At 39.8% G+C, this 14,291-nt stretch overlaps 1 protein-coding gene across 1 annotated transcript in view; it reads left to right on the top strand.

Annotated features, from left to right (window-relative positions):
- The window catches only part of CPSF3 (cleavage and polyadenylation specific factor 3), a 57,902-nt gene extending 45,870 nt beyond the window's left edge, over nt 1–12,032 (top strand). Inside the window, exons 15-18 of the mRNA XM_038397778.1 lie at nt 336–423; nt 6,011–6,080; nt 7,649–7,745; nt 10,127–12,032. Of these exons, the coding sequence (XP_038253706.1) occupies nt 336–423; nt 6,011–6,080; nt 7,649–7,745; nt 10,127–10,228 (357 nt within the window). The 3' untranslated portion in view covers nt 10,229–12,032. The remainder of the gene's footprint in view (nt 1–335; nt 424–6,010; nt 6,081–7,648; nt 7,746–10,126) is intronic.
- The last annotated feature ends 2,259 nt before the right edge of the window (nt 12,033–14,291 follow it).

The raw sequence follows: 14,291 nt of genomic DNA, 5'->3' as shown, positions 1-14,291 counted from the left end.
CATTTGCTGAAGAATCATCTCAGATCGTTTGATAGTAATCCCTCTCGTGTGTCCAAAGAGAGTGAAAAACAAAGGAGAAGGAGCCTCTGGAATCTGAGAATGTGTCATGGTGGGGAATGGAGAACTTCTAGGTGACTCCATTTTCAATTCACAAAGTCATATTTGTTTTAAAATTAATATAGTGCAAAATGTATCCAAAGCTATTGAAGTTAGCCTCTTCAGCACAAATCAGAGTATAGAGTCAAGAGAATTTCATGGCTGTTATGACATTTTTATGTTGTATTATTCATTCGGTCCAGATTATGCTGTTGCCAGAGTATTTTTTTTTTTTCCAGTGGGTGGCAAATCCTGCTAATGATATGTATGCAGACACTGTAACAACAGTGATCCTGGAAGTTCAGTCAAATCCCAAAATACAGAAAGGTATTAAATTAAATTTGTGTATATTTAATTGTAGCATACTCCTTAGCATCTCTGCTGTTGAGAATCTTAGCAGACTTTTTACATTATGATAAATTTATTTTCATTATGAAGCGAAATGCTTATTATGAGCAAACGGACTTGCTGTTTAAAAACAAAACTGATTTGATTTGTATTGTTGGTTAATTGGATTCTTTTATATGTAAATGGCAACCTGTGCATTAATGTATGGAAAAATTACAGCCATATTATTACAGAACAGATGAAGTGGTTTACACATACAAAGCTAAAAGAAAGTAAATTTTACATTGTAAGTGATTCACGGTACCACATCTAAATATTTATTTTAGCCTCTCATTTGAAAGTCCTGTTTAGAAGTGGACTGCATCACGAGTAGCATTTTTCTGAAGAAATCTACATATGTTAATAATGCAATATTTGTATTTTGCCTAGTTCTGGATATATACCCATTGACATCAGTAATCAAATAGCATTACTAGATCATAACAGAATTATTTATCAGATGCTGGATGTGAAGTTGCTGACTAGTTCAAGTAACAAAGCAACTTTGCTGGGACTAATAGTGACGGTGTCTTATGACTAATTCATATGTATTTTACTGTATTAATGAACTGGAACAGGGGCTGCATGATGGATTGAAATGTACTGGTGAAGTTGTTTTCAGTTAGTAGAAAGTATGAAGAATGGTGTGACACTCCAAGAGGATGAACATTTAGGGAGACTGTGCAGCATGATGGCAGTAGAAATTTAAAGTTGGATAAATAATAGTAATGCACATTGGCAAAAATAGTCTAAAAGTTCTCATATCCTCTGTGGTCTGTACCATATACTCTTTGCCAATACATACCTTTATGCTTGGAACACATACAGTCTTCTTCACGTTAAGGGCCAAATCAAATTCTGCCTTCATATGCTCTTGCTCATCTATGAAAATCGATGAGAGCTGTGTGTGTATCTGAGAGCAGGATCTGGTCCCCAATTTTGGACATGGTCACGTAATTTGGACCACGATTTTGGTCCTTGGGGAAGGAGGAAATTTACAAAACGTAATATTTACAACATTCCTATGTGTAGGGTTTTGTTTTGTTTTTTAAATTAATAGATGCTATTCTGTTTTACCTTAAGCATTCCCTGCTGTACTTGCAACCTATTATAGTGAAGTGCCAGCACTGCTATAGTTAAGATTAAAACGAGCTTTCTTTTTAAAGTTTGATTCTAAGTGCTCTAACATCTGTATGATTACTTGGATTGCCTTGAGATTTGATGTGCCTCATGGGGGTTTGGGGTTAGGTTATACTGACCCAAGTTTCTGGCTGTTTGATCAGGAGGTTCCCTAGAAACAGCACACTTCCTCCCTTGGGAAAAAAAACAGATTTTCTTAAAGCTGACATATCTTATCAATGTTTTTTTTCGCACAGGTAGGGTTGCAATCATCACACTGAGATCTCAGACACTTAAGAGTTACCCCAACAGAGGGCATGCCACCTACTAGCCCCTTAGAGGAAATCAAATTACAACCTCATTAGTCAAAGAGTTTTGTTCTCCAGTTAGGTATTCACAAGCACTTCTAAGCCATATCTACACTACCCACTTTGGTCGACACAAGTTATGTCTGCAGAAAGTTGCTGTGGTTAGTATATTGCTTGTGCACGTGCATACTTAGCTCCTTGTGTTGGTGCTGTGTGTACTCACCAGGAGTGCTTGTGCCAGTGGGTAGGTATCCCACTGTGCAACGCACAACCATCCAGTGCTCTGTCTTTTGGGAAGTTTTGGCAATGCATGTGGGGCAGAAACAAATCACACAGAGGTGACTGAGAGCAAGGGAGAAACTTCCCAGAGTTCAAGTATCTCCATCCCATAATTTCATCTATATATCCCATAATTTTCGTGCCTTGTTTAAAAGTCCCACAAACCTATGCAGTCTTTGCTGCTTGCCTACTCTGGCAGAAGCATGGAACCTGCACAGCTCTGCACTCTTGTCCTGAGCATTGCAAGCACAGGTTCCATGATTGCAGAGCCATAAGAACTGCATCACCCGGGAATATGATGATTTTCTGAAAGATGATGATTGCTGTGGGACATAGCAAGAACCAATTCCAGGTTGTTGATGGCATTTGTAAAGCAGCTGCAGATGGTGAAGCGCCACTTCTGGGCCCAAGAAACAAGCACTGACTGGTGGGATTGCCTCCTAATGCGGGCTTGGGATGATGAGCAGTGACTGCAGAACTTTCAGATGTGTAAGGCCAGGTTTTTTTTCGAGTGCTTGCTCATGTTGATTCCATTCTAGGTGTGCACGCACCCATGGGCACGGCTGTCGGAGATTTTTGTCTTAGCGGTACCCGTAGAGCCGACTGTGGCATCCTCTAGCATGCCACGCTCATGCCATGGTATATCAGGCGCTGCTGGCCCACATCCTCTCAGTTCCTTCTTACCTCCCGAGGTGGTCAGTTGGAGCGCCTCTCTTGCTTTACAAGAGCTAGTAGTTTTCTTCCCTTGGACTTTGTGCCTTTCAGCCTCTTGTACATCATTGATAGTGTTAAAAAGTTGTTAAGTAGTTCTTAAATGTTAGTTAGTTAGTTAATAGTTAGGGTCCCAGTGGGGACTTTGCCCCACAGCAGGGCATGCCCCAGGCTCCCAGGTTTAAGCCCTACTCAGACTGCAGCTGGCCTGTGCCTGTGAATGACCACCATAACAGCTGCCTTAAGTGCTTGGAGGAGTCACACATTAAGGAGCATTACCGGATCTGCAGGAACTTTTGGCCCTGTACCCAAAAGGAGAGGGATATTCACCTCAGGGCTCTCCTGATGGAGTCCAATCTCCACCTGGCTTCCGAGCCTTCTACACAGGCTGCACCGAGCACCTCTGCCTCCATGCGCAATGCGCTGCCAGCACCGGCCTCTTCCCGACACAGTTCACCATTGCCGGTACCGAAAATGAGGGCTAAGAAGCACTCTCCAGCACCGAGCAAGAAGGCCCAGGTTCATCCAGCAAAAGGACCCAGGCCTGCCTGCCAGCCTTCGCCAGAGCTATACGAGCATGCCTCCATGGCTGGGGCTCTTAGCCCCTTTAAAGGTCCGCCACTGACTCCTGGGAGCAGTATGGGGCCCACAACTCTGCCTGCACTGTTGTCATCCCAAGCCCAGGTGCAGAGAGAGCACATGTCTCCACCTGCCCCTATGATGTCTTCGGTGCTGCAGGAACAAGCTAAGGCTCCCCAAGAGGGCAAGCCCGCCGTTAAGGCCTCTGAGGAAGCGGGGGAGCGCCACCAGTTACCAGACAACAAACAGTGATCCCGAGGCAGGTCCCAATCTCGTCCCTTGGTGTCCCAATCTCATTGTCGATCACCCAGACCCTCCTCCCAGTCTCCTCGGCGCTACTCTCCGGCATGGGGTCGACGCTCCCCACACTATGACTGGCATTGCTCACCTTCTTGCCGATCTATCTCTAGTCGTTAGTCTAGAGACAGGAAGGGGAGGGTGAGCTGGAAATGGTGGAGGTGGGGAACTTGCTATATATTGCAGGGGATTATGGGTGAGAGGAGACACACACACACACACAAGTCTTCCCTCACATGCCTAAAGTTCCTATAATCACCTTGTAATAAAACTGCCAAGTACTTGGGATATAGACCATGTCTGAGATTTCTCTCACCAGCTGTGCTAGCAACTACGCACTCCCTACATTTCAACAACCATTATCCCCATTCCGCTACAACAAAGTGGGGAGGGGGAGGGACATGTAGGAATCATAAAGCAACCATGCACCCTGGTGGAAACAACAGTGGACTGGGACTCAAAAAACCTAGACTCTGTTCTTGGCTCTGCCATTGGCCTGTGGGATTACGTTGGCCAAATCACTTTGCCTCACTTTCCCTATCAGTACAATGCGGATAATAATGTTTCCTTTCTGAAAATCTACAAAGGAAAAGTGCTGTATAAAAGTTAGGTGGTGGTATTATTTCCTGGCCCCAGTAGCCTCTGAACTGCAAATCTCCATGATAATTACAACTGCCTAAATCACCACTAAGTCTTACCAACAACATTTCTCTTTCTGGTTTTTTTTAAAAAGGGAAATTACTGGCAAAATTAATAAATGGCAAAAACTTCATCAGCGCACAGTAAAGGTTGCCCCATGGTAGCTCAGGGTCTTCCAGAACGTCAAGTTCAGCAAAACCCAAACTTGTGAAAATCAGGTAATACAGACAAATTAAAAGCCCATACTCTTAACACTGCCGTTTTTGAGCAATGCCCCAGTACAACCTTAAAACATATATGGACTCTGCATTTGCACTGTACTGAACAGGAGCTTCCTACATCCACTGCAGCCTATGCCCCAGAAAAGAAACCCCATCTGCTAACTTTTACAAACCCTACAGCTCCTTTTACAAACCTATCACCTTATGCACCAATGTCATTTAACACTATATTTTCAGGTTTCAGAGTAGCAGCCGTGTTAGTCTGTATTCGCAAAAAGAAAAGGAGTACTTGTGGCACCTTAGAGACTAACAAATTTATTAGAGCATAAGCTTTCGTGAGCTACAGCTCACTTGATCATAAATGCATCCGATGAAGTGAGCTGTAGCTCACGAAAGCTTATGCTCTAATAAATTCGTTAGTCTCTAAGGTGCCACAAGTACTCCTTTTCTTTTCACTATACTTTCACTTACTCTTCATTAAACTCACAGACAGCACTCATCTCCCACTTAACTGTTGACAATCCCCATGGCAAGAAGACTCCTGTGCCTTGCTAGTGACAGCCTACACAACACTGCTGAAATATATATACTGGATTTGTCCAGGGATACACTCACTTCTTTCCTTTGATTACACACACACAGGGGTCAAGGAGAGAAAGGAGCTCATATACACTCGCAGCAGGGCATAGTCCCACAGATTGCTTCAGACCACAATCACAACTGTTTTCAAGTTGTTCCAACTAATTCCTCTCTCATTCAATATAACTACACCTAACACAGTGAATGCAGCTGGATTACATGCAGATCATTCCTAGTGGTTAACTCTGTATTTCCTGGTTTTCACAGGAAAAAAAAAGTTTTTGTTTTGTTGCGCTTAATAAGATACTGGAAGGGCAGTCTAAACTGCGCTAAAGAAGTTTTTGCCATTTAAGAGAGTGAAGTATTGTCCGAACTTATGAAACGAGAAAGCAAAGCAGATTATAAACAGAAGTGAAACTTTTGTCATTACCCAACTGAATAAAATGTAAAAATTAAACAAACACCATAAATTGTGAAAAATAAATAGAAATAAGTAAAAATTAGACTTGTAAAACTCTTCCTATTTGAATAGCCTGGTGAAGTTAGTAACAGAAGTGAAGTAACTTGTTTCAAATATGGTCTTTAAGCTCTTCCTTTAAAATGCAACTTTTTTCTTAGTATTTCATGAAACATTTTTGTTTTCAATTATAAATTTCCATAAAGATAATTATGTAGACTTTTAGCAACTATGACTTGTAAATTAACTATATTGTAATGGTAAACATTTGTAAGAGGAAAATACAACACAAGCAAACGTCAATGAAAACCTAATGCTGACTTCTTAATTTTTTTCAGCTGCAGTGCATAAGATTTCAAAAAAAGTAGATATGGATGTATTTAGCAAAAGGATGGAGATCATGCTTCAGTAAGTTTGCTTGTCATATTATTCATAACCAAAACCGGTCAGTTAGAAATATTATTTGTTTGTCATGCAAATAAGGTGATTTTAGCATAATTTATATGGCCACTAAATATATGGCCTATAAAGAAACAGTTCTCTCCTACATTTTGCCCATTTCATTGTTTGCATGTATAGTAATTCAAAAAAGGCTGCAGAGATTTATATCAGTTTCATTTCTGTGAAGCTCAATAATTAAGTAAACCAAAGGATAAAAGGTAATAAATCCTGCAATATCCTGACAGACTGTTTCAGGATATTTTTTCTGATCATTTAAATTTTTTGAAGCAAGGGCGTGATTTTTTTTTTGTTCTGGAGATGCTGAGAATCTGTACTTCCCATTGACTTCAATGAGAGCTGTAGGTACTCAGCACCCCTGAAAATCAAGCCATCACTGTCACAGTTTTAGGGTAACTGCATTCCCCCTGTATTCCCCATCGGTGGTCCATTTCAGAACTGCCCAGGCAGATCTCCCGCGGTTGCCTGTGTCTTGGCAGGGGGACACTTGTCCTACTCCCTTCTGACTAGGGTTTAAGGCTGCACAGTGCTCTGCTTGACACTATCCCCAGCAAGCCAGTCTGCCTAAAGGCTAGCTCCTGGGCTCCCTCTCTGAGGGCTATCAACAGTGTATTGCCCGCAGTTACAAATTAATACACAGTTCTTTCTGAGTTAGCATGTTTATTCTTAAGCTAAAAACATTACAGAGAAAACATATAAAAACAGTAGAAGTTCCTATACACAGGCTAAAAACTTACCAGAAGTCACCCATCAGTCTTTCCAACCCTTTTGCAAGGGTTGGGACCCCTTTGGACAGAAGGTCCTGTCTGTTTGCTGGATCAGAAAGAATGCCTTGGTCAGTTTAAATGCAGCCTTTTTCTATGAAAAGTTCTTTCTTTGCCTGTTGGTCTCTGGGAAACCCATTGTGAACCAGTATATGCAAGACTCCCAAGGGGGTGGGTAGATTTGAGGGGTTTTTACAACCTGAGTAATTTACCTTAACCCCACCCCTCCCCACTGGTTTTGGTTCCTGAAGGAGCTGTGATAACCCTCCCACTGGAGTTGCATACAATACTTGGCCCACAGTGATACATCAACTTAATGCAATATGGTCCCAAAGATATTGCATGGAATTGCAATATCCATCACAATCACTTCTTACTAACATACTGTATTTTGAAATCCTGTAATATCTATATTTTTCGTAGACTTGCCTTGACATTTGTTCTCTCTGTTCCATAGAAGCTTGGGGCGGGGGGAAGGAAGCTGCACTTGCTGAAGTCAGTGGGACTTTTGCCCTTACTTACTAACAGATTTTTTTCGCTAAAATCCTTAAAGTTGTTTAAAAATCCACTTTAATAATAACTGAGGTCAGTATTTGTCATCTATAATTTTAAAGTTAAATTAACCCAGTCAGTGACTGAAACCAGATACTGTGCTAACAGAATCTGTCTGGAATCCAAAGATAATTTAAAAAAAGAGAGAAAAACTAGTTTGCCATTTGGCTATGTTTTTACAATTATAGGCCTTTGTTTTAGGGACATGTTTGGAGAGGACTGTGTTAGTGCAAAAGATGGCTTTGTTCTAAGTGTCACAGTGGATGGAAAGACTGCAAATATTTCATTGGACACACGGGTATGTATAGTTAAATTCATTGATATTATTTAAATTGTGCTCTAGAAGCAAATAGGCAAAAAAAGACAAAATATCTGTCTCATGGGACTCTAAAATCTGAGATATAATGGTGATCCCTGGAATATTGTGCATCACTTGCTAGGGGACATATTTTGGTACACAGCATCACAACAGATTAATCCTATTCAGAACTCTTTCAGTGAAAAAACTAAAAAACTAACATCTGATTCTTCCGCTTTTGAAAGAGAAACTTTCAATATTTTCTTTTGTAGCAACTGTACTTTCTATAAGTAAAATTGCAATTAAATAAAAATGTATAAAAACAGAGTAGGGATGGTAGAGATAGAATAACTGATATAACTTACTGATTTAGAAATTTTAGACTCTTAAAATATAGTCTCGGTCTAAATAAAGGCAAACAATCATCCAGTAGGCAAATGTGCCAAGCAAATCGGATTTGCCTATCTTGATCCTGAGTAACTAAATCCAAAATCTGCAATGCCCACAGAGAGAGTGAAATATCTTGTCTATTTATCAGTTGGATTAAGGAGTAAAGCTGAAATGTATTGAAACTTTGTTTTAGGAAGATGATGTACATCTGATGATTAGAACAATGCGGTGGTGAAATAAATGGTTAATATCCTCCAGTGTTCTAATCTAGTTGTCCCCCGACATGGATTAGGACCCCATTGTACTAGGTGCTGTACAACACAGAACAAAAAGATGGTCCCTTCCCCAGATTGTTTAGACCATGTAGAAGAGAGAAAAGTACCAGAAGCCTAAAAAGAAACTTGTACTGCTTAATCAAAATATATTTTATTATTATATTTTATATCATTTATACTGGTATACACATTACTGACTTCAGCGGCATGTTATTAGGCCACGTTTACTCTGGAAACTTGTGCCAGTATAGTAATGTTGGTGAGAGGTGTGATTTCCCTCCCTCGCCCCTCATTTCTATACTGGCAAAAGCCCTAGTGTTGACACAGTTATGTTGGCAAAAAAGTGCTTTTGACAGCATATCTTATTTCACGCACTGAACCAGTATAAGCTGTGCCAGCCAAAGCACTCTTTTGCCAGTATAAGTTATGTCTACACTAGGAGGATTTGCCAGTATAGTTTCTCCTTTCTGTCTGAACTAAAAGTGCCAGAGTGATTCACCTTAATCAACACTAAGACACTAAGAAACCATAAAGAAATGGATAATTGCCAAAAGCTTCTATTTTAAAAAACAGGGATTTTTTTAAAAAAACACACTAAATGTTAAGTAGGGTTAGGTTCAGATTTGTACACAGTGAATCATAGCATTTTGTTTTTGCATCTTGGCTTAGTGGCGCACAGGGATGTTGCTCAGCCGATTGGTTTTGGCTCAAGGTTACACTTTGTTGCAGAAGGGGGATCATCCAAGCCTCATTTTCATCTGCTTTTAAGGTGGAGCCTTTGTTTGCCCTCGTGGCTGGGGTGCCTGTCCAGAAAGGAGACAAGTTAAGAGTGGAAGGGAGTAAATAGTGTTTTCCAGACTAAAAGAGCCACAAGACGCACCAAAAATATAAATCCTTGTTTGCTGCCATTTGTTAGTTAGTTACATGAGTCAAAGAGCTACTACTGTCAATATATTTGTTAGTCTCTAAGGTGCCACAAGTACTCCTATTCTTTTTGCGAATACAGACTAACATGGCTTCTACTCTGAAACCTACTGTCAATGGGTTTCTCTATGTGGGTGAATTGGCAAGTTTCAAGTAGACATAGATGTTTTGCCTCTCAATAAAAAAACGAATTGCTTTAATGAGTAAAAGGGGCACTGGATTTTATTTTGAAATAAACTTTATTTTCTGAGTGTCCAGGTGACCATGAGTGGGTTAAAATTGAATTATTTTCAGCAGAGGTGTTGATTGGCACTCTATATTTATTCCAAGCTTCTACCTAAAATAATTTAGTAAAGTGCAGATGAGGTCACAGATTAAGTTAAAAACTTGGGAGTGCCACTTGATGGACTAGGACTTGATTTTGAAGCAAATCTAGTTCACAAAACTAGACTTGCTATTCAATAATTCCAAAATTAATGACTAATCAAGCACAAATTTGTATCTAGTTTTGCTGTTTCTCAGCAAGACTGATGTAAATCTTTTGCTGAACTATCTTATGTGTAGGCAAACTGCTTAAAAGACTGCAATGCAGCTGAAATCTCTTTCCTTACAATTTGCTTACAATTTTCCTTACAATTTGCTTCCCCACTGTAGGAAATGTTTTATTGCTGCTTAGACTGTTATCTACTATTCCTTCTCCTAATTGGCTTTACTTACGATTTTTTTAAAAAAAGGTAAATTTACAGGGCTGTTTGATTCTGACTCCTTGATTATACACCTCTCTCCTTCCAGACTGCTGAATGTGAGCCAGGAAATGAAGATGATGAATCCCTTCGGGAAATGGTGGAGTTGGCTGCACAGAGACTCTATGATGCCCTCAGCCCAGTACATTGACCTGACTGACCAGTATATATCTAGGAAACACAAGAACAATCTTTTTAATACTTGATTCAATTTCTCAATTTTCATTAAAAAAAAAAAAACAAAAAAACTTGCCTTTAGTAAGCCATATGTACTTATTTCCTGACCACAAAACTGCTTGGTTCTCATTACAAATAACAGATGGGCAATCTGTTATAGCAACTCAATTTATGTGTAATGTACATAATGAGTGAATTATATGTAAAAATTAACCCATTAATAGGACGTATGAACAAAAGAGGAGAAATTTCTTATCCTGATATGATGTAGTAGACAACCTAAAATGATGATAAAAAATAAATGGGAGGAATCTTATATTTTCAAGGTGTGCTGACCTGTTGGAGGAGGAGTTGGGTTTTCTGCTCCCCTATATATTTTATACAGAGAGTTGTCTTTTTATTTTTTCTTGCTGTTTTTTATGGTAATAGTATAGTGACTGATAAACACACCTCTTGCAGTCATCTGTACTAAATTATCACTTACCCTTAAAATGAGAAAGTAAGGTGAAGATCTGAATAGTAAAGGCTTTTTCAACTAAAATGAGAAATCACAATAGATTCCACACAAACCAAGGATAACTAAGGGCTTGATTTTCAGAAGTGTTGAGCATCCACAGCCCCTGTTGATTTCAGCTGGAGTTGTGTGGTTACCTGGAGCTTCTACAAGTCAGGCCTTTAGGCCCCAATTCAGTAAAGCACTTGAGTCTGAGAGAAGATAAGTAGGTTAAATCCATGCTTAAGTGCTTAGCAGAATTAGAGCCTAGAAGACAACATGGTGGAAGCAATAAAACTGTCTGTAAGGAAGAGGCTGTCAAATACACAAAATAAACTATGAGAGAGATCATTTTAGCCTATCACTATCCATTACAATAGTCTCAGGTGTTAATATTGGCCCAGTTCTGCAGTTCGCTGCATGTGGGCACACCAGTGTGCCCACACAAAGCCCTACTCAAGTCAATATAACTGTAGTTGCAGCTACACACAGTGAATTGTGGGACTAGAGGCCTAAAGTGGGGGAACAAAATTCCTATAGAAATGTGATTTTTAAGTCTGTATTTTTAAATCACACTGAAAAATGGTCAGGGAAAGTGTGGGGTTCCTAACAGAAGAATATAAAGGTATCTTTGCATCATTCACAAGAAATTTGCTTTTTTTTTTTTTCTCCAGAGTTGGTTAAAGTGGCATCAGATAATTCTCAGTAGTAATATCAATGAAGAACATTTATGTGTTAGCGTCTCTCTCTCAAAATAATTGGTTGTCCCCAACCAATTATATAAGGATAAAAAACTATTCATAAAGAAATACTGATAAATGCAGTTAGCATTTTTTTCAAAAAAGAAAACCTCTCTGTGAAATGTTCTTGTTTTTAAAATGATACTGTCAAGGATTTCAGATGCAACATCTGTTTTGCATTAAATGTTTATAATCTCGTGGGAAATATCCTCTAATCTATTTTTACACGCTTTTTTACTATCTATAATTTTTCTATGGTGCCCATCACTGTAGTATTAAAGTCATAGAGAATTTTTTTTTAAATAGCCTCTGTGACAGTGTTAATATTGTTTGGCTACTGCAAAGTGAGCAAAAAGTTAATTATTCCCAAGAGCTGTGTTGACTGCATGAATAACACTTCTATCTTAAGCAGCAAATACAAGAGTTTGAGTCATGCCAGTTTGTTTCATAAAAACTTCAAGTTTATTCAGCTGAAAAGAGGAGAATCATCTCTTGAGTAGAATGCTGTTTTCATGAACCAAAGAAATAAAAAATGGTCTAAAGTATCTGAAATTGTCCTTTTGTATTTAATCATTTAAGTATTTCAGTATATTGGTTTTCAAACTGGTTCATGGAATGCTTGTTGGTGCTTAGCACAGCTGCTTCTGCCGCATTGGAAAAACATTTCTCAATCTTCAAGTAGTAACATTTCCTGCAAATTGTGGTCATGTCTAAGACTCCCTTAGGATTTCCCGAGAAGAGATGCTGTATTTCCTCTCCCATAGCAAAGGACTTTAAATAAAAATAAACAGCTGAGATCCAAAATGGTCTGGGGATGTAACTAAGCAACTTCCTACCAACTCATTGCATTAAACAGGTTATTTTTAGTGGTAGGCAGGAAAGATTAAGTCTTACTTTGCCTGAGTTTGAGTCACTGTTTGAATTTGGCAAATTCTGAGGTCATTCTATAAGCTGTATAATACAGGACATCAAAGTAGATGATCACAATAGACCCTTCAGGCCTTGGAATCTGAATATGAAGAACCTCTTCTGTACAGGTGAGTACATGTTGTTTCAGCTGTGCATCCCTAAATTTATGAGCCCTCAGCAAGAAGGATTTGCACAAGCACTCATCAGGGATGTGGCTCTCTCCCAGCAGGAAAAGGTATCTGTGATGGCTATCAGCTGGAGGATAAACCTTTAAGGGCTTAAACCTTTAAGATTTAGAGTCTGCCATGGTGGCTGGTGCCGCACTCTGATGTGCAGAGTGGAGAATCTCCTGGTTTTTTTCTGAAACAGCCAAATTACAGAATTACTCAAAGATAAAAGGGTAAAGGCAAAGAAGTATATCTCAAACTATTTATAAAAGATGAGTTTACAGCCAAGAGAAAGATAGCTGATTCTACAGGTACGAGATTCAATGTTGCTGTTATGGGCACTAATAAGGAACTGAAGCAGGGTCATGGCTGAGCCTTTGCACGGAAGAATAAGGAGGCACAGGGTGGATGCATGGCCTCAATGTAACTGCTATTCAAAAATGTATTAATGTGTGTATTTTTGCTATCAGAATTGGGCTGCATGCCCAAAGTCCTGTTCAATATTTTCACTAATGACTTGGATAATGGGGTGGAGAATATACTTATAAAAGCGGCAGAGGACACCAAGCTGGGAAGGGATGAAAGCATGTTGCAGGACAGGATTAGAATTCAAAAGACTTTGACAAATTAGAGAATTGCTCTGAATTCAACAAGATGAAATTCAATAAAGACAAGTGCGAAGTACTACATTTAGGGGAAAAAAAATCACATGCACATTAAAAAATGGAGACTAACTGGCTAGGCAGCAATACTGTTGAAAAGGATGAGGGGGTTATAGTGGATCACAAATTGAACATGAGTCAACAATATGATGAAGTTGCAAAAAAGGCTAATACCATGTGCGGTGAGTGCATTAACATTGTTGTATGTAAGACTCTGCAGGTAACTGTCCTGCACTACGCAGCACTGGTGAGGTCTCATCTCGACCACTGTGTCTTCAACTATATTAAAAGCTGTTATAAAGAGGACAGGTTTCAGAGTAGCAGCCGTGTTCGTCTGTATCCGCAAAAAGAAAAGGAGGACTTGTGGCACCTTAGAGACTAACAAATTTATTAGAGCATAAGCTTTCGTGAGCTCTAGCTCACTTCATCGGAGGCATCACGAAGGCTTATGCTCTAATAAATCTGTTAGTCTCTAAGGTGCCACAAGTCCTCCTTTTCTTTTTATAAAGAGGACAGTGATCAATTGTTCTCCATGCTTACAGACGGTAGGACAAGAAGTAACCTACAGGAACAGAGATTTAGGTGGGTTATTAGGAAAAACTTTCTATCAGCGTAAAGCTCTGCAATAGGTTTCCAAGGGAGGTTGTGGAATCTCCCTTACGGGAGGCCTTCGAAGTGAGACAAACAGCCGCCAGAGACAGCTGGTCACCCTAGTCTAGGTTGACGTGGGGGCTAGACTGGATGACCTTGCACGGTCCCTTCCAATCCGACATGTCTGTAATTCTGTGTCATGCAAACTCTTCCCAGAAGGTTTCAGAGTCGCAGCCGTGTTCGTCTGTATTCGCAAAAAGAAAAGGAGGACTTGTGGCACCTTAGAGACTAACAAATTTATTAGAGCATAAGCTTTCGTGAGCTACAGCTCACTTCATCGGATGCATTTTCGATGAAGTGAGCTGTCGCTCACGAAAGCTTATGCTCTAATAAATTTGTTAGTCTCTAAGGTGCCACAAGTCCTCCTTTTCTTCCCCGAAGGGTTTCTAAGCGCCCCGCCCTGTGGCAGGCAGGC

Source organism: Dermochelys coriacea, chromosome 3 (assembly GCF_009764565.3).
Source record: "Dermochelys coriacea isolate rDerCor1 chromosome 3, rDerCor1.pri.v4, whole genome shotgun sequence".
NCBI lineage: Eukaryota > Metazoa > Chordata > Testudines > Dermochelyidae > Dermochelys > Dermochelys coriacea.
The sequence above is the reverse complement of the archived record's forward strand: the minus strand, read 5'-3'. Positions and strand labels throughout refer to the sequence as shown.